This window comes from Podarcis cretensis (assembly GCF_951804945.1).
Source record: "Podarcis cretensis genome assembly, chromosome: 12".
NCBI classification, from domain to species: domain Eukaryota; kingdom Metazoa; phylum Chordata; class Lepidosauria; order Squamata; family Lacertidae; genus Podarcis; species Podarcis cretensis.
Window position 1 is genome coordinate 27,020,477 of NC_137181.1, and position 21,356 is coordinate 27,041,832.

A 21,356-nucleotide genomic window follows, 5' to 3' on the forward strand; every position below is an offset into this window, starting at 1 on the left:
GAACTTGTTGAACTACAACTCCCATCACCCCTAGCATGCATGGCCAATGCCCAGGGGTGATGGGAGTTGTAGTTCAGCAACATCTGGAGAGCCAGAGGTTTCCCTCACCTGCTGTAAAAGGTAAAGGTAAAGGACCCCTGACAGTTAAGTGCAGTCATAGACTCTGGGGTTGCGGCACTCATCTCACTTTACAGGCCGAGGAAGCCGCCATTTGTCTGCAGGCAGTTTTTCTGGGTCATGTGGCCAGCATGACTAAGCTGCTTCTGGTGAAGCAGAGCAGCGCATGGAAACGCCGTTTACCTTCCCGCAGGAGCGGTACCTATTTATCTACGTTCACTTTTTGGCGTGCTTTCGAACTGCTAGGTTGGCAGGAGCTGGGACCGAGCAACGGGAGCTCACCCCGTCGCAGGGATTCGAACTGCTGACCTTCTGATCGGCAAGCCCAATAGGCTCAGTGATTTAGACCACAGTGCCACCTGCGTCCCTGCATCTGCTGTACTTGTTCTTATATAACCTCATGGTTGTCATTTATCACTATGGGGAAAGTAAAGTACTGCATTTTGGTCTCATTCATAGTAGCCTCACAGGGGGTTGCATCCCCTACTTTTCATAATGATTAACAAATTGCTAGTAAATATGAAATGGCAGTGTTTTAATACTTTTTTTTCTTTTTTGCAGTATGGCAGGTTTATGGATGACCTTAGGATCTACGTGAAAGGAGGAACTGGCGGAATGGGCCATCCTCGATTAGGTGGGGAAGGTGGGAAAGGCGGTGACGTCTGGTTGGTAGCTGAAAAGAAAATGACATTGAAGAGACTTAAAGATCGATTTCCAAGCAAACGGTTTGTAGCAGGAGCAGGAGCCAACAGTAGGTGAGTATGTTTCATTGATTGAGAATTTGTGTGGTCCAGTTTACAGCAATCTTGTAATATATATATATATTTTGCTCTCCACAAGTCTTGCTACGCTGAAAGGTACTAAGGGAAAAGATTGTGAAGTGAAAGTGCCTCAAGGAATATCTGTCACAAGGGATGATGGGAAAGTGATTGGTAAGGATGTTTTGGTTCTTCACTTTTTGTTACTGTAAAGGATCAGAAAACATATCAACTGTGCATCTGGCAAGGATTTAGTACAATAAGCCCTCATACGGGAAAGTTCTCACATTATTTTCAACATTATAAGTGAGATTCTTTTACATGAACCTCCCCTCCAACACACCCAAAATATATTGAAGACTGTACCTCAGATGTATTATTTATCTGAGAGAACAAATCATGGCTTACATTGCAGTCCTAACCTTGTCTACTTGGAAGAAAATATCATTGAATTCAAATTGGTTTACTCCCAGGTAGTTGGGAATAAGCTGCAATTGAGTTTAATTGGACTTACTTCTGAAGAGACATGGTTAGGGTTGCACTGTTAGTTGCTGTTTGCTTTCTACTGAGTCTGTGCAACAGCACAAACCTATAATTTGGCTCGCACTTCAATAAACTGGCATGTGCAGGTGTTAAAGGCATAGATGTACTGGCAGACATCCAGCAACAGTTAATTGATCATTCTCAGAAGCAGCTTAATAGATTTTGATTAAGGTAGTATATTTGCCTTGATTTATGTGTGTTCACTTACAGAACTCTGTAATTTTTTTGGAAGTAAAAAGTGAAGGTAGCGTAGCCATGTTGATCATAAAAAAGTCCATAGCTGGGCGAGGCATTTTTCAGGACTCACCACAAAGTCTCAAAAACATTTGCCACATTTTGTGACCATTTAACCTGGAGGTAGGCTCCACTGTGTCCAGTGTTGCTTAGTCTCAGATGAGTGCTAAAATGTAAATGGCAAGTTGAAAGAAATATCTGTGTCATTGGGAACAAATAGAACATTTGCAAAAGGCGCTTCTGTATCTTTGTTTTTAGGTGAACTTGACAGAGCAGAAGACAGATTGTTGGTGGCACGAGGAGGTGTTGGTGGATGCATGGCAACAAATTTCTTGCCTTCCAGAGGTCAAAGGCTCATGATTCACCTTGATCTCAAACTTATAGCAGATGTTGGCTTAGTTGGGTAAGTCTTTGATCCTGAAAATTGCACTCTGGAGTCAATAATCTGGAGTACTAGCAATATCCATGTCTGTACTACATCCACATTAATACATATTTAAGTTTAGGGAATGTTATTCATACAGTTAGTTATCCTGCCTCCAGATTATCCTATTGTTACTTTATTGTCATAAGGCATCAGTGCTATTTTTCTAGAAAAATAAGTACCAGAACTCACCATGAACACCTCCCCCATTCTCTTAGAATGGCAATGGCACCCACCAGAGAGGTGCCGGAACTGAGTTCCCCTGGGGGGGGGGGGAAGCCCTGCAGTGCATGATGTAACTACAGTTGCAGCTCTTGCCTCACTTCTTTCTGGTTTAATGTGTGAAGTTGAACTTTTATTCAGGCTTTGCCCAACAGCAAATGGAAGCTTTATAAGGAACTGGTGGGTGTTCAAAACAGTGTCACATAAATACTATTGCCTTTGTGATATATCTGTATACCTCTCCCACCCACCACCTACTTCTACTTCAAATTTCAGGATGGTTTGTTCCTCCCCCACTTTGTTCTAGATGAGGTAAGGAAAGAATAATTTCTAGGGAGTCATGGAAACACCTTTGGTTTATTTCACTCAGTTGTTGAGTGAGTCTCTGAAAGCTTGTTCTTTTGATCTCAGTCTGAGGTTTGTTTTTTTAATATTTCAGTATGTACATAAGTGCTTTATCATTAGATCACAGACATGGAAAAAGATTTGAGGAACATTAGGCTGAGATACACTGAAAGTGAGACAGCATCCCTGTATACATTTCAAAGAGAGTACAGCTACTTCTGATCTAATAAAATCATTCCTGAAGAAGTATGATAACTTTTGAAATGGCTCTTGAGGCATTGCCATTACTCCAATAGTATCTTGAAAGAGCACCCTCCCTCTGCCTCATTAGTCCAATGTAAGGTATCAAAGTATTTATTCTTTACTGGTTTTTGTTTTCTGGTTATAATCATTAAGAATGTGATAGCAGAGCAATTGTTCTTTCACAAATGCATATTTGCAAAATGGTGCTTAAAAGCTTAAACAGGTGCATAACGTGGAGTGTACTTCTTTTGAGACTTACTTAAAAATAAAAAGGAACCAGATTTTTGGAAGGTGGGGGGAGAATAGCAACACAGTTTTTTCTTGCACTCCCGCCCCCGCCCCACAACTGTCCCGTCAACTCAGTCTTCCCTGTAATATAAGGTGGGTATACAGCATATAGTTCTGTTAGGGACTTACAGGAACATTGGCTAAATACATATTTGGGGCACACTTTGATTGACTTTAAGGGGGGAAATTAGCATTTAAAGGCAGCTTTTGTCCTTGGTGCTTTTTCTAGTATGTACAGAATCTATTCTACCCTCAGAGTAGCCCACTTCTAAGACGTTTCCTCTTCATTTTAAACAAAATTCACTTGAGTAAAATGCATTTTAAAACTTGAAAGTGGTTTTATTCTTCTGTCAACTACATACTGATATGAACACTAAATAGAAATTCTTTCATTCTTCCCCCACCCAGATTTCCAAATGCAGGAAAATCCTCTTTGCTAACCAAGATTTCTCATGCTACACCTCAGATAGCAGATTATGCCTGTAAGTAATTAATTTTCCATGTATTAGTGTTTGCACCCTGATCTTAAATGCAATGCTTGCAATAGAAACACTTTGACTCTAGGAGCCATCTTCCCCCTGTCTCTGACAACAGTCTCTTGCAGTGCCCTGGGGATAGGGGTGTGTGTGTGTGTGTGTGTGTGTGTGTGTGTGTGAGAGAGAGAGAGAGAGAGAGATCTTGAGCATGGGCAGAGGCTGTCTGTAGATGAACTACCCCTCCTGAATGAGAGCTTAGTCTTTCAGCTACCAAGTTTTCAGAGGATAATTGCAGAGAGCTATGATACCGTTCCTCAAGTATTTTCCAGTATTTAATAAGACTTTCTCTGCAGTCAGTTTTCTATGTATCTTCTGATGTGAGCAACTTTAAATGTTTGGGAAGGACTTCTGCTATCACTGCCTGTCTAGCATTCAAGAGATTGCTTCTGAGAAAGCAAGAATGTTCCATCTTTTGACTGAGAGTAAACAAGTGTGTTGGGCATGCAAGCCAGGGGTAAAACTCCAAAATACATCACAAAACAGGGCTCACTTTTCCTTACTTTCCGCAGTTACAACGATAAAACCTGAACTTGGAACAGTCAAGTATGCTGATTTTAAACAGGTTGGTTTCCAAAGATCTGCATTAAAGGTGTGGTTGTGGAGAAATCATTTTTGGTTACGTTATGAGACCCCAATTTTCTTAACTTACACCAATATTTCAAGGACAGCAGGCTGTTGACTTGTTTTCTAAGAAATGGTGGTGTCCTGAGATAGGTCTGGCATCTGTTCTCCTTCAGTTTCAATATATTTCCTTCAGATGGCTGTGTCTGTCTTAAGCAATATCTGTATCCAGATAAACAACCCTTTTGAGACACATTTACCTAATTTTAGGACATTGAGAGAGGCTGGACACCAAGTGTGACCCATTAGACCACTCTCTGCTTTACAATACTAAATACTGTAACATGATGCATTACCTAAAATAATGCTCCATGCAGCATTATTTATTGCTGTTCAGCAGCTGAGAGTGATCTACTGTAGAGTGCTAAACATAGGCCTGTTAAAATAATTTTTAAAATTGCCTGTGTTTGTTCAGAAAGATTATTTTTTCCAAATATGCGGTCCATTATCCATGCTACTAAGTTTTGATGAAGAATTAAGGACCATGTTCATTCACGAGTCTTCCAAACTTTTGATTGCACACAGCCTAATTTTGACTTTGATGTGTAGAACTCTAGCTGGCACATGAGAGCAATCAAAGACATAAGATGAAAGCATTTTATCAAGAGGTGTTTGATGACAACAGTGCAACAATGGAGTTCACAGATGCAAAATGAGTAAAATTGCTTTTTCTCCTTCCTGGAACCAGGGTGTAGAGGGCTTGTCTGACGATGCTTTAATCTTTCTCTAAATAAAGTGTATTACATGGATAAGAATCGCAGCACTACTGCTAAAGATTATATTTTCCCCCTGTACTTTAAAAGAACTTCAAAATAACATTAAGCATCTGTACAAGACTCTTAAAAATTGCTTGGAGGTTTGTTTGTTTTTTTACAATCAAGCAGTGTATAAATTTTATGAAACGAATATATAAACAAGCATTGTAGTTCCTAACTGTCCTTTTTTACCATAGCAGGCATAAAATTAGAATTGATGGGAAATAATTTTGATCCTTATCCCCCACCACCCAAAATGTAATATATGTTAAGTTTTGAGTCTTGCAAATTAGTTGATAATTGCTTGATTCTTCAAAGTGTGGGAAACTCTTCAGTTCTCAGAATACAGCATGCAAAAATATTCCCTTGACTTCTGAATAGCTTAGAAGATCAAGCCTGGTGTTTTCTATTGTAAGGTTACCAGATGTCCCTGTTTCCCGGGGACAGTGCCCGGATTTGCAAATCAGTCCCCATACAGAATCCATTGAAGTTGAAAAGTGTCCCCGGATTCATTGAAAAAAAATCTGGTAACCTTATTAAGCACCCAAATGAGCATGCTATGTTTATACAAGTAACGGTTCAAGCCCGAAGCATAGTTTGGTTACTAATGAATTGCATGCTTGCATGTTCCCTCTTCTCCTGTATGGGTCTTCCCTCTCCCTATTTAACCATAACCAAAATTGGATGTGTTGTCTCAATTGGTAAACTATGCAGTAGTGGCCTGTGCAGAGCTGTCCCCCAGTTCTGACGTCACTGCAACTTACCTGGATGGAACTTGTGGGTGGCGTTGGAGGCAGAGCTGCAGTGAAGTCAGGGTTACCACCCCCTGCCCTGTTCCAGCCCTTTCCAGGTAAACTGCAGAGATTGCAGGGTCAGGCTGTGCACCACCACATGGGCTACTGCTGAAACTATGGCTAGACTTTTCCCTCACAACCAGAATCAGAGAATATGTGTGGAAGTGGCAAACTGTGGGTGGCACAAAACTGGAGAAGGAAAAGCCGCACACAAGAGGAGAGAGGGAACATGCAAGCCATGCCTCATTCACAGCCTTCCAAAACATATCTTTCAGTGTGCGAGGAGAAGCTTACTTTTAAATCAGATAATTCTAATGGAAACTTAGTGTTAAGGTTGGAGAAAACATTTTCAAAGGGGAAAATTTTGATCCTTCAGCAAGAATACAAAACGCACTTGCTGTGGTCACGTTAGTCTGTTTTTTTCTAGGTGGGGTCAATAATTAATTGACTTGCAATTACTAGTTCCTGCAAAACTGTGGGTCATTCCCAACCTTACATTTATGTGACTGATTAGAACTTGTATCCTGCTCATGACTGCAATACTTCATTTTGTCCGTCCCCCCCCCAAAAAAAGGCTAGTTGAAGACTTATGAAGGGGGGGAGTTCTGCTCCATAATGTAGCTTGGGACTAGATATATGAGGAAGTCTTCATGTAGTTTTTTCAATGGTTCAGCCAGATAACATGACACTTTCAGTCTCTTCTAGTAGTTAATTCAAGCCATTGGTCTCTAATGGAAATGCTGTAACCATTTTTTAAAAATCAATGCGACCCAAATGATGATGGGATCTTTGGTGAAACTCTAATCTTTCTTTCCCTCCTAGATTACAGTTGCTGATCTTCCAGGACTGATTGAAGGTGCACATGCAAATAAAGGAAGAGGACACAAGTTTCTGAAGCATGTGGAAAGAACCAAACAGCTCCTCTTTGTTGTAAGGACATGCTGTAGCTTAGCTTTTTATTTGACATCTTTAAAGTCTGCTTTTAATTTAGGCTTTGTTTTGGCGAAGAAGTAACCTGGGGGTACCTGTTCATTACATCATGCCATAGCTTTGCTAATATTATCAATGAAAATTTAACATTTAACATGGATAGCTCAGTTGGTTAGTGTGTGGTGCTGACATCACTAAGGTTGCAGGTTCAGTTCCCGTAAGAAACAGCTGCATTGCAGGGGGGTTGGACTAGGTGATCCTCAGGGTCCGTTCCAACTCTATGATTCTATGAGAATATCTATGAGCAACCCATTTTGATGAAGAACCGCCAGATGCAGCTGTTGGGAACCAATTCAGATTGGTCATGATTATATATTTCTACTGAAATATATTGCTAGCCAATGTGACCTGACCTTCACCAGGTCTTCAGATGACTTGGAAAGAGCAAGAAATTGTAGGAAGCTTTGTTATACCAAGTCTGAGCATTGATACAGGGTTTCACACGAGTCTTCCCCCGCCTTACCTGGAGATGCTGGGAATTGACCTTGGGACCTTCTTCATGCAAATCATGTGCTTTACCACTGTGGTATATTCCTTCCCCTTTGTAGTAAATTTATCACATAGCTGATATTCGGGGTGTGGTTGGGGAAACCTCAGGCCTGTGAGTAGTTTGGGGGGGGGGACATACACACCAGTCCATGACCTATCGATCACATGATAATCAGGTGTTGGACTGGAATGCCTTTGCAGTTTGGGACTTTTTGAATTTGGCACCCTCTTCTATTGCCTTGCCTAGCAACAGAAAAAGCTGCCAAATTTGGAAAGTGCCAAATTCAAGCTGCGAAGGGACAAAAGAAGACTCTGCACTCCCAATGCTTCCTTTGCAGTTGTGGCAAGTAAATTTTAGCAGCATCAGGAAACTGGTTCAGTTTTGGATCCCCACCCCTGACCTTGAATAAGCCAAAAGCAACATCAGGCTTGCTATGGAATGCATGTATAGTGACAGTAATTTATGTTGGCATCTGTCTGTCTTGACAGACAGTGGAGTGTACTTGTGGGGGATGAAGTCAAACCTCTGTGTTAGCAGCACTGAAGCAAGCTCCCTGGGACACAAGTCTGGGCAGTGTGTATGGAGGTTCTTGGGTGTCCAGATGACAAGACCCCACCTCTCTCAGCCTTGCTGGTGTGGTCCAAAGGAAGACAGAGCAATATGTTTGGCACCAGCTTGACTGCGGGAGTTGCCAGAAGGAAGCATACAAGATGCCACCTAAATGTCTTAGGGACTCCACTCCTAATTTGTGTAGGGTTTATTCCTTAGCCTTTTTTTCTCCCGAAGATATCCCGCAAGGCAGTGGAGGAGAGACAGTAAAAGAACACATAAAACTAAGCAAACAGATTGTTTCTGTGAATTGGAAACTGTTCAGAGATAGCAGAGAGGATGCTATTTTGGGGGGAAAATGTTTTGTGTGTAACAGCCACCTCACTGCCACCACTCCCACGCTGCCTGTCATCTTCATGGTCTCTTGGAAAGTGAAGGATAATCATGTGAGAAAGCATTTGATTGTCTGATTTTTTTTAAAAAAAATGTTGATCTTTCAGGTTGATGTAGCTGGGTTTCAGCTTTCTCCTACAAGCCCATTCAGAACAGCCTTTGAAACTGTAATACTACTTGCAAAGGTAAGTGTACTGATTCTTTTATATACAAGCATGATTTGTGCATATTGCGACATGCATGTTCTAACATGAGAGACCTAATTAAGATTTGATTTGAAATGATTACGTGAATGGCACACCTATTAAAGCTAAAAACTTGAAAACTGTATCCAAGATGTTTGAGATTTGGAAGTTTCCAAATACTTCTAGGGAGAGCTGCTAACATAGTGTTTGTCACTTTGTTTTTCACTAACTCTATTTTCATCTGTATGGTGGAAATTTCTCCGGTTCAGAAGGCAATGAGAAGTCAAGCAGTTTAGTCTTCAAGATTGCTTCCTGTTATCAAATAGAAAACACGTAGCTAACAAAATTTGTGATGCAGATTAACAGTTGTGAATTCCAGTGGTACAGTCTCTTAGGAATTTATACCTGAGAGGCTCAGGTGCTCCCAAGTGTACACTGTCCCATTTATATTGGCTTCATGTGCTTATTCCACATGAGAATATTCACCGGACAGCTACGGTTTGATTTATTATATTTCTATGCTGCTTTTCATTCAAAGGAATCCCAAAGCGGCTTAGAAACAACGTATAATAACGTGATAAAACTTAATAAAACATCACAAATACAACATAAATAATGCAAAATAATTAACAAATAATCAGTGAAACAATTACAACCTATAAAGCTCCGTTAACAAAACAACTAAAAAAAAAGTTAAACATCTAAATCAAAGCAAGTTATATGATTAATAACTCACTGCAGCATTTATAATCTAGAAAACAATATTAAAAACATCAACAAAATAGCAGTGAAAAATAAACTAAGCACTGTTAAGTTCATACACACACTCCACACACCCATGACTCATAATTTTTTCACTCTATTCAGCTCATTAAAACTACGTGTACACATAATGCCCATGGTAACAATTCCCTTCTGAAGGTTCCTCAGTGGCTCCCGCCTTGTGGAACACCCTCCCATTAGATGTCAAAGAGATAAACAACTATCTGACGTTTAGAAGACAGGCAGCCCTGTTTAGGAAAGTTTTTAATGACTGATGCTTTAATGTATTTTTAATCTTTGTTGGAAGCTGCCCAAAGTGGCTGGGGAAATGTATGTATGTATGTATGCATAAATTATTATTATTATTATTATTATTATTATTATTATTCCTCGGGCTGGAGGTAGGGCAGCGCAGATGAAACCAACTACCCCCTGATGGCAAGCAGAGTCTTTCTCCTCTCACAGTTCTTCCTCTGGAAACAGCTCCATTATGAAGGCATCTAGGACTGGAGCATGGGGCAAGACAGGAGGGAGAAGCCAGTCATGTGATGCAGTCACGTTTTCTATTTAAATGGTGGTTGTGTATTATTATTGTGTACACATGGTAGACAGTAGTAATCAGTAATGTGTGAAAGGTTAAACGTACCTTCATGCTCCCCTTGATTTTGCCTCTGGGCCTGCTCACACCTGTCATGTGGTCTTGAGAGGTTGTTTAAAAGGGAATGTGGCCCTCCCTGCTCTGGTTTGCATATGTATTGTGTAGTAATTAAGAGTTAAATGAAAAGGCTTGTATAAAGCCAAATACTTTCAACGACAATATTTTACAAATGAAAACGACTTATGTCGCAGGAGCTGGAACTATATAAAGAAGAACTTCGAACTAAATCTGCACTTCTGGCTGTTAATAAAATGGATTTGCCTAATGCGCGAGAAAAATTGAATGAGTTAATGGAACAACTGCGGAGCCCTCAAGGTGAGATACTTACTGTACAGCTCCTTTTTTAAGATAACATATTCGCATATCTTTGATATGCAGCAAGTAGTGAGTTTTCATTACTGCAAAAGAAGAAACATTTTTTAGTATATTGATTGTATTTTAAAGTAAAATACCGTATAACCAAACTATGTTGTCTTTCATACTAACCTAGAACTGTAATGATGCTAAAATGCTAGTGTCATAGAATTGTAAAGGAACTGTGAGAGTCAATCTAGTCCAGCCCCCTGGAATGCAGGAATATTTCACCCAACGTGGGGCTTGACCCCATAACCCTGAGGTTAAGAGACTCATGCTCTACCAACTGGGCTATCCAGCAGATAAGAGCCTTAGAAGAAGAATGGAATGCAAGCCAGTCATCTCTTCTGTCAGTAAATGCAGTTAGGAAGTCTTCTGGGCCAACAGCCACATCTATTGTCGTCTCCTAAACATCTTGGCAGTCCAAAAACCAATTACCCTGACTTCCTTGGAATGGAATATCTTCAAACAACTCTGCTACTGCAGTTACATCAGGCATCTATTTAGCTGAAATCCATCCATAGCAAATTTTATACTGGCTTTATACTATGTGTAGTAACTCTAATTATATATATATATTTCAGATTATATGCACACTCTTCCAAAAAATATGATTCCAGAAGTCATTGTCAACTTCAAAGAGATCATCCCTATATCTGCACACTCTGGTGAAGGAATTGAAGAACTGATCATGTGTTTAAGAAAAGTACTAGATGAAGAATCTGAGAAGAAGATTGAAGATCATCAGAACCAGCAGCTTCGTGCACTGAGGAACTCAGAAATATAGCAATTTCTTAACACACACAAACTATTATATAATATTAAGACATGAATCTTTGCAGGCCTCTGAACACAACTGAGTTTGTGGCAAGCCTGTATTTACACACACTTTCAGGTCAACCATTTCAAAAAGAAAAGAGAGTATGTTATTTTCCAGTTTCCCAGAAAAGTGTATCATGATCTTTTACGACAAGTCTTCAAGTTGCACAACCCTCTTAATTAAGTTGTAGAATATATTTCAAAAGATGTAAATAAACATGTAATTTTATATAAAGATAATAAGGAATTCCTTTTGTTATCGTTTACTAGAGATTTCAAGAGTGGCATCCTTCCATCAGTGCGGGAGAAGAACGTATAAAACTACATGTGTTTGCTTTCCTGAAATATTTTGGGCAGAAATATTTAAAATCACTAAGACTGTAAAGTGATTTATCAGTAGCAGTGCTAAGTTGAAGCATGGCAATGACATAGTCTCTATGCTGGATGCCCCTAAGATGAACAGAGGAAAAGGGAAGAGATAAATGAGTTAGACAACAGTGGCAAAAATGGGGTCTGGAAATTAACATAGTAGCTGGCAAAGAATGCCTTTTAGTGGAACAGACATGTAAATGGTGAATGTTTGTCACTTCTACAGCCATAGATAATCCAAGATAAACAAAACTCAAATTTTGCACTACGGAATTATACATTCTTGATCGGAATAAATTATGTCTGCCTAAATTAGACCGAACTCCTCACCTCTTTTGAGCAGGGACACTAAAAATGGTTGATTAGAGATGGCTGCAACTGAATTGGAAAGGAAGCAAAGGCCACTGATTCTTCCCATATAATCAGATCAGCTTTGGGATGGCTTCCTAATATGGTCCTGAATAATCTACTGCAATGATGCCCAAGGAATAAATAGCACTGGTCCTGGTTTCCCTCCTGCTTCCTTGCACATTTCCTCACCTAATATGGCTACTGCCAACCTTCACATTAAAAATAAACAGATCACAGGAAAATGAGGCTTTTAAAGCAACATTGATGAAACCATGTTTGGAATGCTTTGGTGTATAATACATATGAAAGCTAGCAGCTGAGTTCGAAGTGAAATTCTACTTGTGTGGGTGTAAGATTGTACTGTAGTGTGGGAATTATTATTGGTAGTAATAACAAATTTATTACTTCTACTGGGTTGCCCCAGCCACTCTGGGTGGTTTCTAACATATCCTTTCTCTTCTCTCTCCCCACCCCTGTCAAGTTGTATCAGAAACAGCCTGGGAGGGGGATTCTGACGGGAATAATAACCCCACATCCCCTTGAAGAACATGCTTAGCTGGTTATGTCGTGTTTTGGAATTTGGCTGATATTTTGCTGCTTCAGATTTGAGTTTCCAGGTCAGACTCAAGGTGGATAGTGATAGCCAGGTCTTAAAAGCTGCCTTCTCAAAATGCTGTAGCTGAGACTTTTTAAGAAAACACAGTTTTGAGATCAGGCATCCATTATTATGCTTTAGGGGAAAGCTGGACACGCAATTCTTAAAAAGAGAGGCAGAGAATATATAGATTGCGCAGCAGCTGGCATATTCAAAAGGGTAAGAGAAAACTGATAACCAAGAAGCCTCTGAAGAGATGCAGTGTCCTATTCCAGCATCAGTTCCTTTCCAGAAACGCGCGATGGAGCTGGAGAAAACAACTTGAAATACAATCAGAAAGAGGGAGCACCCGGAACAATAGAGTAGGAAGAGCGATCCCTGGGAATTGTAGTCTTTAGAGAGGAAGGTGAAACGAAGAGCATTGCAGGCGGAGACTACAATCCCAGAAGCCTTTGGGCACACCTGGAAAAGGCAGCCGCTTCCTGAAAAGCCGAGAGTGGGAATCCTTAGCGTCAACAAGAGGGGGAAGAGAAATTGGATGCTTGAAAATTAAGTCCCTCGAGCGTGGGAAGGGGGTGAGTACGGTGGAGATAATCTCTCCTTCTGCATTTATTTATATGTGAGCCATTGCTCCTTCCAGAGAGGCTGGATTTCATTAGAATCATACGTCACTACGGACCGATAAGGTGTAATTTCCATTGAAATAGATGGGATTTACTTCGGCGTAGATGTATTTTAACAGCACAGTCCTATGCATATCTGCTCAGAAAGAAGTCTCAGTAAGTTCAATGGGACTTACTCCCAGATAAGTATTAGAATACACCCTAAAGATTGATGGCATGAACATATAAACACCTGGCGTGAAATATTGCCTTTAAAAATAAATGAATGAATTGGTCCTTCTCTGATACTCTGGTTTGGGGTGAACACTCGAACATGGGGCGATCAATAGGAGATTCCGGGCAGCGCAAAGGAAGTGGTTCTTCAAACAACCCATAATTATTTTTTGGGATCTGCTGCAGCTTGCTTGATACGGCGGTGTCTTCTATCTCAGATTGTTTTAAAAGGGGACCAGAAATATTCATGGAAGAAAAAATTACCAGTGGCTGCTATTCATGATGGCTATATGCAGCCTTCAGGTTTTTGAGTCAGTACGCCTCACTGGTTGCTGGGAATCACAAAAGGGGAGAGTTCTCATGTCCTGCTTGTGCGATTCATGTGCTTGATCACTGTGGACACTCAATTGAACAGACCTTTGTTCTGATCCAGGTCTTCTTACGTTCTTCTCTTTGTGTTTGTATTTCAAATGGTTTGATACTTATTATGCCCCGAGTCACAGTTTGGCCCACACACTGAGGCTTGCTTGTGAGTTGTTCCATCTCTTTAGTCATCAATAGTAACGCAAGCAAAGTGACTGTCTTTTTATAGTTTCTGTACAGTGTTTTTAAAGGTTTCAAAACGGTGATTACAATCGGCTTCTCACCTTCCTTGAGTGTGATAACCCATAATTGAAGGTGAAACAGTTCAGATGCTGGCCACAGTATAACCAGTATAAACATCACGTTATGTTCAAATACACTTATCACAAGTGTTGACCCAGTTATTAGCACATAAATGAATCAATGCAAGTCATATGTGGTTCCCTCTACATTCTCAAATTGATCTTGCATCCTTCTAATTATGAACTATGGTGATTAAATCCAAGCTCAGCTTGTAAAGCCTTCCCCAGCTTTGAAGGGATGGAAAAAACTTAACCTGTTGAATTTCTTCTTGTGTAACTGTTAGAGATGCATGATCCTTGCCAGATAAAGATTGGCAACTGTACTATGTTTTTACAAGTTAATATTAAGCACTGACTTTTCATATTTAAGGTTAGATCTTACATGTAGAGGGTAGCAGGTGGTACCAAATGCACAATTAAGTGCACGTCTGCAGTGCATATATACAACACTCCACGCAGTCAGGAATGCTGAAGAAATATGGTTTCTGATCACCTGGAGTGTTGCCTACATGTGTATGAGAAGCACAACATAGACGTGAATTTGAGCACCTCGGGTGAAGTCTGCAGCCTCCCTTTGTACATAAATGACTTGCACATGCAGAAGATCCGAGCCAGGCTTGTATCTCATAAAAAAAGTATTACTCATCTGTACAACACTTTTGGGTGCAGAGTGTTCTGCAATACTGTCATGTGCCCTTAGGATAGGTATTGAGGAGCAAAGGTAGAAAAATAGCAAAACTTTTCTCTTTTGACGACTCCTAGGAAGAAATGTAACACTGTCATAGTTTGGGAAGAGTTGAGTATGAAGATGTGTTGATGGAACTCCTTCCTACAAGCTTAGCACTTTTGGAGGTCAACTATTACTGAATATTCCCCTGTGTAAAAAACTGGTATTGTGCATTAAGGGGAGCTTTTGATCTTGGGAAGCTGGCTCCAGCCAAGTTAACTCTGAGGAATTCATCTTGACCCCTGTTCCTTCTGTCCCATCTGTATAGCAGTGATTCACTCCTACAAGTTAATTGTGACGATAATGAAGTGTTTTGAAGTGCTTTATATAAGTGAAGACTAGTTTGTTATATCTGTTGTAGTTGTATTTTCTCCAGAATTAATTTGTTGTTTCCCCCACTAGATCTATTAGAATTGTTCTACTACTTGCAAGAGTTCTTCTGTTATTCTGGATTTGGTTAAATCTCTTGGTAAGTTTGTTTTTCTAAGCCTTTAGAACAGGGGTTCCCAAACTGGTCTGAGTTTATTAAAAAAAATTTTTTTTTTTTATTTTTCCAATACAAAATTAAAAAAATAAAAATCCAACTACATATCCATATACAGAGATTTCTCTGAATCTCAGGACTTCCCCCAACCCCTTCCCTGGAGCCCTGATTTAAATATTTAAAACTGCATCTTCTTCCAAACTCTAACTTTTATATCAATCCATATTGTCCATGGTAATTGTTACACCACAAGTGAAATCTGGTCTGAGTTTCAGTCATGTGGTCTGTGGCCGTCTCTGGATTTCTGACTGAAGATGGGAGATGACATATCAATCCCCTTAAATATTTGTGGTGATTTTTATTTGTATTGCTCCTTTTATGTTGTATGTATTGTATTTTATTTTTATTACAAGTTGAATTCTGTGGAATGCAATAAAATACAAAATATAAAAAAGAAGCAGATACAAATACAATTAAAAATCATACAGCATCTAGCACAATGGCTACACCAGGCAGAAAAATAATCGTCACCCACCAATACCCTCAGCAAATTTCAAATGGTCCATGAGTGGGAAATGTTTGGGAAACGCTGCTTTAGAAAAGAGCGTCTCCCAACATGCAACTGAAGGCATATTAAAACATTAATCTCTGATCATACATAATAAGTGCTGGTGTCTGTAAAGACTTATTTTCAGCTTAGATCTTTATCAACTTAATTTGATCCTTAAAGGTAAAGGTAAAGGTACCCCTGCCCGTACGGACCAGTCTTGACAGACTCTGGGGTTGTGCGCCCATCTCACTTAAGAGGCCAGGGGCCAGCGCTGTCCGGAGACACTTCCGGGTCACGTGGCCAGCGTGACATCGCTGCTCTGGCCAGAGCCAGAGCCAGAGCCAGAGCCAGAGCCGCACACGGAAACGCCGTTTACCTTCCCGCTGGTAAGCGGTCCCTATTTATCTACTTGCACCCGGAGGTGCTTTCGAACTGCTAGGTTGGCAGGCGCTGGGACCGAGCAGCGGGAGCGCACCCCGCCGCAGGGATTCGAACCGCCGACCTTTCGATCGGCAAGCCCTAGGCGCTGAGGCTTTAACCCACAGCGCCACCTGCGTCCCTGATAATTTGATCCTTATCAGTATGCAAAAGACTCCGTATTATGGTTGCAGGGTCCGTCCCCTCTTCACACACATTATTAAATAAGCATGAAACCTAGCTATAACCTAACTATAGCTGGATAGTTTGGTGAGAGGCCCAGGGAATGACAAAGAAGGTACACCGGATCTCCTTTGCTATACCAGCTACGCCTGCTGTTTTTTAATTACCCACAAGTAGCTGCTGATTCTGAAAAAAAGTATTATTTAATAAGAGTGGCCCATTGGAGCAGAGCCTCCTGCACAACCCAAACGCCAATGTGGATTCTTCAGAATTCAGTTTAATTTATATTTCAAGACTGTCAGTCATTTCTCCCTCATTATGGTTAAAAAAAGGGGTCGATCAGAATATTTCTTTATTATTTATCTCATACAATTTATAGACTCATTTATTATGATTTTTTTAAAAAAACGATCACAGCAGTTTACAAACAGAGTAAAACAATAAAATGATCGTAAAAACAGCTATTCAGATAATAATTCTTGATGATTTTGTAAAGTTCCCCCCCCCCCCAGGAGGCATTTTTGTTGGCTAAGATGGGTTGCCGTGATGTCCATGCTGCGACAGTCCTCGCCTTCCTTTCTGGTACAGCTGCCTTATCTGGACTTATTGCCGCGGCTCTGCTGCCTAACTGGAGACAGATGCGACTCTTCACCTATAACAAGAATGAGAAGAATGTCACCGTGTACACTGGGCTCTGGATTAAGTGTGTTCGCTTTGATGGCAGCAAAGACTGCGTCATCTACGACACCGAGTGGTACACAGCAGTTGACCAGCTGGATTTACGCGTCCTCCAGTTTGCTCTCCCCATCAGCATGTTAACCACTGTCTTGGCTCTGTTTCTCTGTTTGATCGGCATGTGTAATACCGCCTTCATAACCACCGTGCCCAACATCAAGCAGGCCAGATGTCTCATAAACAGTGCGGGCTGCCATCTTGTGGCCGGCCTCTTCTTTCTTCTTGCATGTGTCATTTGCCTGTCGCCATCTATCTGGGTCATCTTTCATAACCAAGAACTGAACAAGAAATACGAACCGGTTTTTTCCTTTGACATCTCCGTGTTTATTGCCATTGCCAGTGCAGGAGGCTTATTGTTTACAGCCATCCTCCTATTCCTTTGGTATTGTGCATGCAAAACGCTTCCTTCCCCTTTCTGGCAGCCTCTGTATCCTCATGCGCCCAGTGTGCATAGTTACGCCTCCCAACCTTATTCTGCACGGTCACGCCACTCTGCCATTGAAATTGACATTCCGGTTGTCACACACGCTTCCTAAATGATAAGCTGGAGAAGCCAAGCACCTGCTCGTTCTCTCCTTCGCCAAGGCACTGCAGGTGAAGTGTTTTCCCCATTCCCTCAGAGACATCTAAAAATGTTTTACAAGGCTAGGTGGGAAAAATTTGCTATTATAACTTGATAGCTTTTCCGATTTCGCTATCTAGGAATACTGCGGAGATAGGAATGTAGTTAGGTAAGCGAGCCATAATATTAGAATTCTACTTGTTTTGATATTGAAGCTGTTCACAAGTTTCTAGTTCTCATGAAAACTGGTGGCGTGTGAATTCATAGGTAAATTAAAGACTGGGAACTTTTTGCTTTTTATATTTTGAACTAGTTTCTTCCATGAATTGTACTACTGGAAAAAAAACATGCCTGCTGGTGTTTATAACCCAGTGCATGAAACTTTCATTTTTAAGTACTTATTGTCAGTCCAAATTTTTACCTAATTCAAAAATGCCTGGGCTGTAACAATGTTTACCGATAGCCATTTTGTTGTTGTTGTTTTTTGCTTATTTAGAAACATTTGTTTTGTTTAATTATTAAAAGAATCACCTTTAAATAAAAAGAAATATGTATATAAGCAGCATTATTCAATATAATAAAAACTGAAAGCAAAAAGTGAACATCAGTGATATTTGTGACTTTCCACAAATTTACACCTAATCTAAAACAACCAGAATTTAATAAGATCATTCAAAGATAGCCATTTTGTATTTTTGAAAATGACAAACTTAGGGATTTTGATGATTCATTGTAATAATTCCCCCCATTGCAATAGCATAGCCTGCATTTGCTTTTAGGTTTAGGTGATATTTCTTAAAGGCTACATCTTTCTCTGGACCAGAATCCATTTACAATTAAATTTTACATAGTACAATACCGATAATTCAAATAGTCTCGGAATTATCTAAAGCTCATCAAAACTAGAAATCTATATTAATAGGTCCCCTCTGCACTAGACATTTAAAGCAGGATCGGGGTCTCCTAACAACTCTCAGCACACTTAACAAACGACAGTTCCCTTCAGGAGGAAGCCATGACTCTTTAAACTGGAGTGATACCTCTTTAAATGGGGCCATAGAATGCTATTATATTTTGATATATAGTTATATTGGGCTTTCTGGGTTATTTATTTATAAGAAGGATTTTTGGATAACCAAAATTCCTGTTGCTGTAACTTAAAAAAAATATCAGAATTATTTTAAACACTTTATAAGTTCGAATGAAATCTGCTGCACTGTATTCATTGTTTGCTTAGCAATGCCCTTTGAGCTTTAGACTGTGTTACTAAATTAGGATTATTTTTATGGTTTGCTGTATTGAAAATGGGCCCCTGAATTAATAGTAACAATAGTGATTTCACAGTATTTTTATATAAATAATTTTGAAAATGAGATTATTGTTAGAGGCAGTGTTTGACTTGACTTTTTTAAAGGACTTCTGGTGCTGTAGCTTTTCATGTAGGTCAGACTTCTCCATCTCTGACCTTGGTCTTTTCCCCTATTCATTAGGAATCAGGTATTTGGCTTGTATTCAGGTAATTTTTTCCCATTTGGTGGTATTTATGCCTTTTGAATAATGAAAAAAAATACTAGCAGGTATCAGCTGTCAAGGTTTATTTTAAGTATTCAGAAATTATGGAGCATGTAGTTTGAGCTATTCCTTTTTTAAAAAATCCACAAATGGTTCTGAACATACTCTGGAAACCAAGACTTTACACATTTGTTTTAGCTGAAGGAAAACCTGGTTTTCTTAGTTTGTTAGGGCTATATATTCTTAAATAGTTAGGCAAGTCTAAAAATATGGTCAAAACAAAGCACTTATCAACATTCCATTTATAGAGAGAATTTTTCATCTTTCGAACTGGGTGCCTGCAAAAATTCTCTTTTTCTTTAAGTAGCAGAAGTGTAAGCTGAAGAAAACTCAGGATCTCGTTTTACAATTTGCATTCCTCTAAACCCGGTTTCTGCGATGTGTTCCATACTGATACTTACTGTGATTAAAATTTTAGGTAGATCAATCCCAAGTCACAGGAGAGTTTTTGTTTTGATTCAAAAAATTCACTGAAACACGGCTACTTTGAAGTCTATGGGGATTAGGAACAGCAGTGTCCTATTGATTTGTTTACAGGTGAAAATTGAAAGCTTTGATAAGTGCTTTGCAGTTGCACGATGTAAAAATTCACCACATGTGGTGAATTCAGTTTGCTTCAGACATTCACCGCTCATCTGATTGATGAATTCCCAAAGTATGAGGCAGGCCTTAACTTTTATGTATAGTTGTTGACAGAGGTATAATATCAATGATGCTAGAAAATGAAATAATTGCATTCCCTTTTCCTTCTCTTTTCAGAGGTTATATATCCACTTGCTTGTTTTGTTGAAGATCCTGTGATTCTTTCATAGGCATTTTGAAACTTAAAAATGTGCTGTGCAGCTTTCTTTGTTTTCCCTTCCTTCCGATGTACCAGTTCTTGATTTAACATTGATTTGTGTCCAATGATGTGCAAGTGGAAGGCAGCTTGAAGAACCAAACTTCCTTCCACTGAAGCCCCCTAGACTCTTAAAAAGCCTCTCCAGATGATCAGCATAGGTTGTGCCACCCAGAATGGCAGTATGAAGGGCAAATTACCTAAAATCAGACACAAGAATCTTGCTCCAGTAGAGCTCCACTGAGTGCAAGATTTCTCTGTCTGATTTCATATCATTCCTGCTTTCTGCTGCAGTTCTGTGAGATGCACCCCAAATCAACACCTTATGCTGTATCTGAAGTTTCAGTCAGCAAAGGAAGGGTGGCAGCCTGCACTGTGCATGAATGATGCTGAGAGCTTCAAACGATAGTACTACATGGTTCAGTCATAATTCTATAAGTGGTCCTTTTCTTTTAAAGCCATCTGCTACAGGAACTTAGTCTAGATGTTTGTATTTTCAAACTGGTAACTTTTTTTTAGTTTTCTGTTATGTGCTTGCCTTAACATTTTCTTTTTGACTGGTACTATTGGTGCTACGAGCCAAATGTATTAGCTGTTGTACATCATCCTTTAAAGACAAGGTTACCCCAAAATGCATACCTATTAAAAATTCTGAACCTGCTTCTGTATGCAAAAGCCCGTGGATTTTATTTTAATTGTAAGCTGTTTCTTGAACTTTGATCTTGTTTAGCTTGTACCAAGAGAAAAATGTGAATTTCAATATTTGTTACAGAAAACAATTTTTCCATTTCTGTTCTTGTGTTCTGCATGAATATGTATCCATTTTTTCAGGGTTGCCTAATATAGAATTCTCCTTTTGGCATTTAGTTATGCTTCGTTATGGTTTACATTTTTTTGTAAAAGAAAGTATGTATTTTTAATTATAAATGGTATTGTGCAACTGTGGCTTATTTCTATAGCTAGTTTTGAATATTGATCAGTTCAGAGAGCATAAAAGTTCAGAGTTCTCTAGTACAATGGCTGCTTGATTGCCCTCTAAGCAAACTTCAGTAACTTAACTGTAACCCTATAGACATCTACTGGGAAGTAAGCCTAAATAAGATGAAAGGGATACATGCAGTTAAATGAGTGTAGATTTGTACTACTAAGGAACATATTTACAGTGAGGACAAACATTATAAATGAGGTGGCAGTATTCTGAATCCACATTTGCAGTCTTGAAGAGAGATCCCAGGAACTGAAATGTGTAGTCAAACTAAATCCAGCATGTTTGTTGAGCTGTCTCCTTCCATTACTATGGGGGTAAAGATGGGTGGGAGTAGAAGGAATTTGTGGGAAATGATGTGTCTATGGGGGGAAATGTTTGGTCTCAAATCTCTAAAGTACACATAG

At 39.7% G+C, this 21,356-nt stretch overlaps 2 protein-coding genes across 3 annotated transcripts in view; both read left to right on the forward strand.

Annotated features, from left to right (window-relative positions):
- Positions 1 to 11,329, forward strand: part of LOC307199713 (cilia- and flagella-associated protein 69-like) — a 53,243-nt gene extending 41,914 nt beyond the window's left edge. The window contains exons 26-34 of the mRNA XM_079947691.1: positions 679 to 872; positions 958 to 1,049; positions 1,911 to 2,055; positions 3,583 to 3,656; positions 4,220 to 4,272; positions 6,703 to 6,810; positions 8,410 to 8,487; positions 10,099 to 10,222; positions 10,846 to 11,329. Coding sequence (XP_079803817.1) covers positions 679 to 872; positions 958 to 1,049; positions 1,911 to 2,055; positions 3,583 to 3,656; positions 4,220 to 4,272; positions 6,703 to 6,810; positions 8,410 to 8,487; positions 10,099 to 10,222; positions 10,846 to 11,048 — 1,071 coding nt within the window. The 3' untranslated portion in view covers positions 11,049 to 11,329. The remainder of the gene's footprint in view (positions 1 to 678; positions 873 to 957; positions 1,050 to 1,910; positions 2,056 to 3,582; positions 3,657 to 4,219; positions 4,273 to 6,702; positions 6,811 to 8,409; positions 8,488 to 10,098; positions 10,223 to 10,845) is intronic.
- Positions 11,330 to 12,804: 1,475 nt separating this feature from the next.
- Positions 12,805 to 20,904, forward strand: CLDN12 (claudin 12). Of its 2 annotated transcripts, XR_013832292.1 has the most exons (4): positions 12,805 to 12,970; positions 15,026 to 15,092; positions 16,770 to 17,586; positions 19,886 to 20,904. XR_013832292.1 is itself a non-coding variant. In XM_079948378.1 (3 exons), exon 3 carries the CDS (start codon positions 16,791 to 16,793, stop codon positions 17,526 to 17,528), a length of 738 nt encoding a protein of 245 aa, XP_079804504.1. In that variant the 5' UTR covers positions 12,806 to 12,970; positions 15,026 to 15,092; positions 16,770 to 16,790; the 3' UTR covers positions 17,529 to 20,904. The 2 variants fall into 2 exon arrangements, 1 of the variants encoding a protein (XP_079804504.1); XM_079948378.1 differs by having other exon boundaries at positions 12,806 to 12,970; positions 16,770 to 20,904.
- The last annotated feature ends 452 nt before the right edge of the window (positions 20,905 to 21,356 follow it).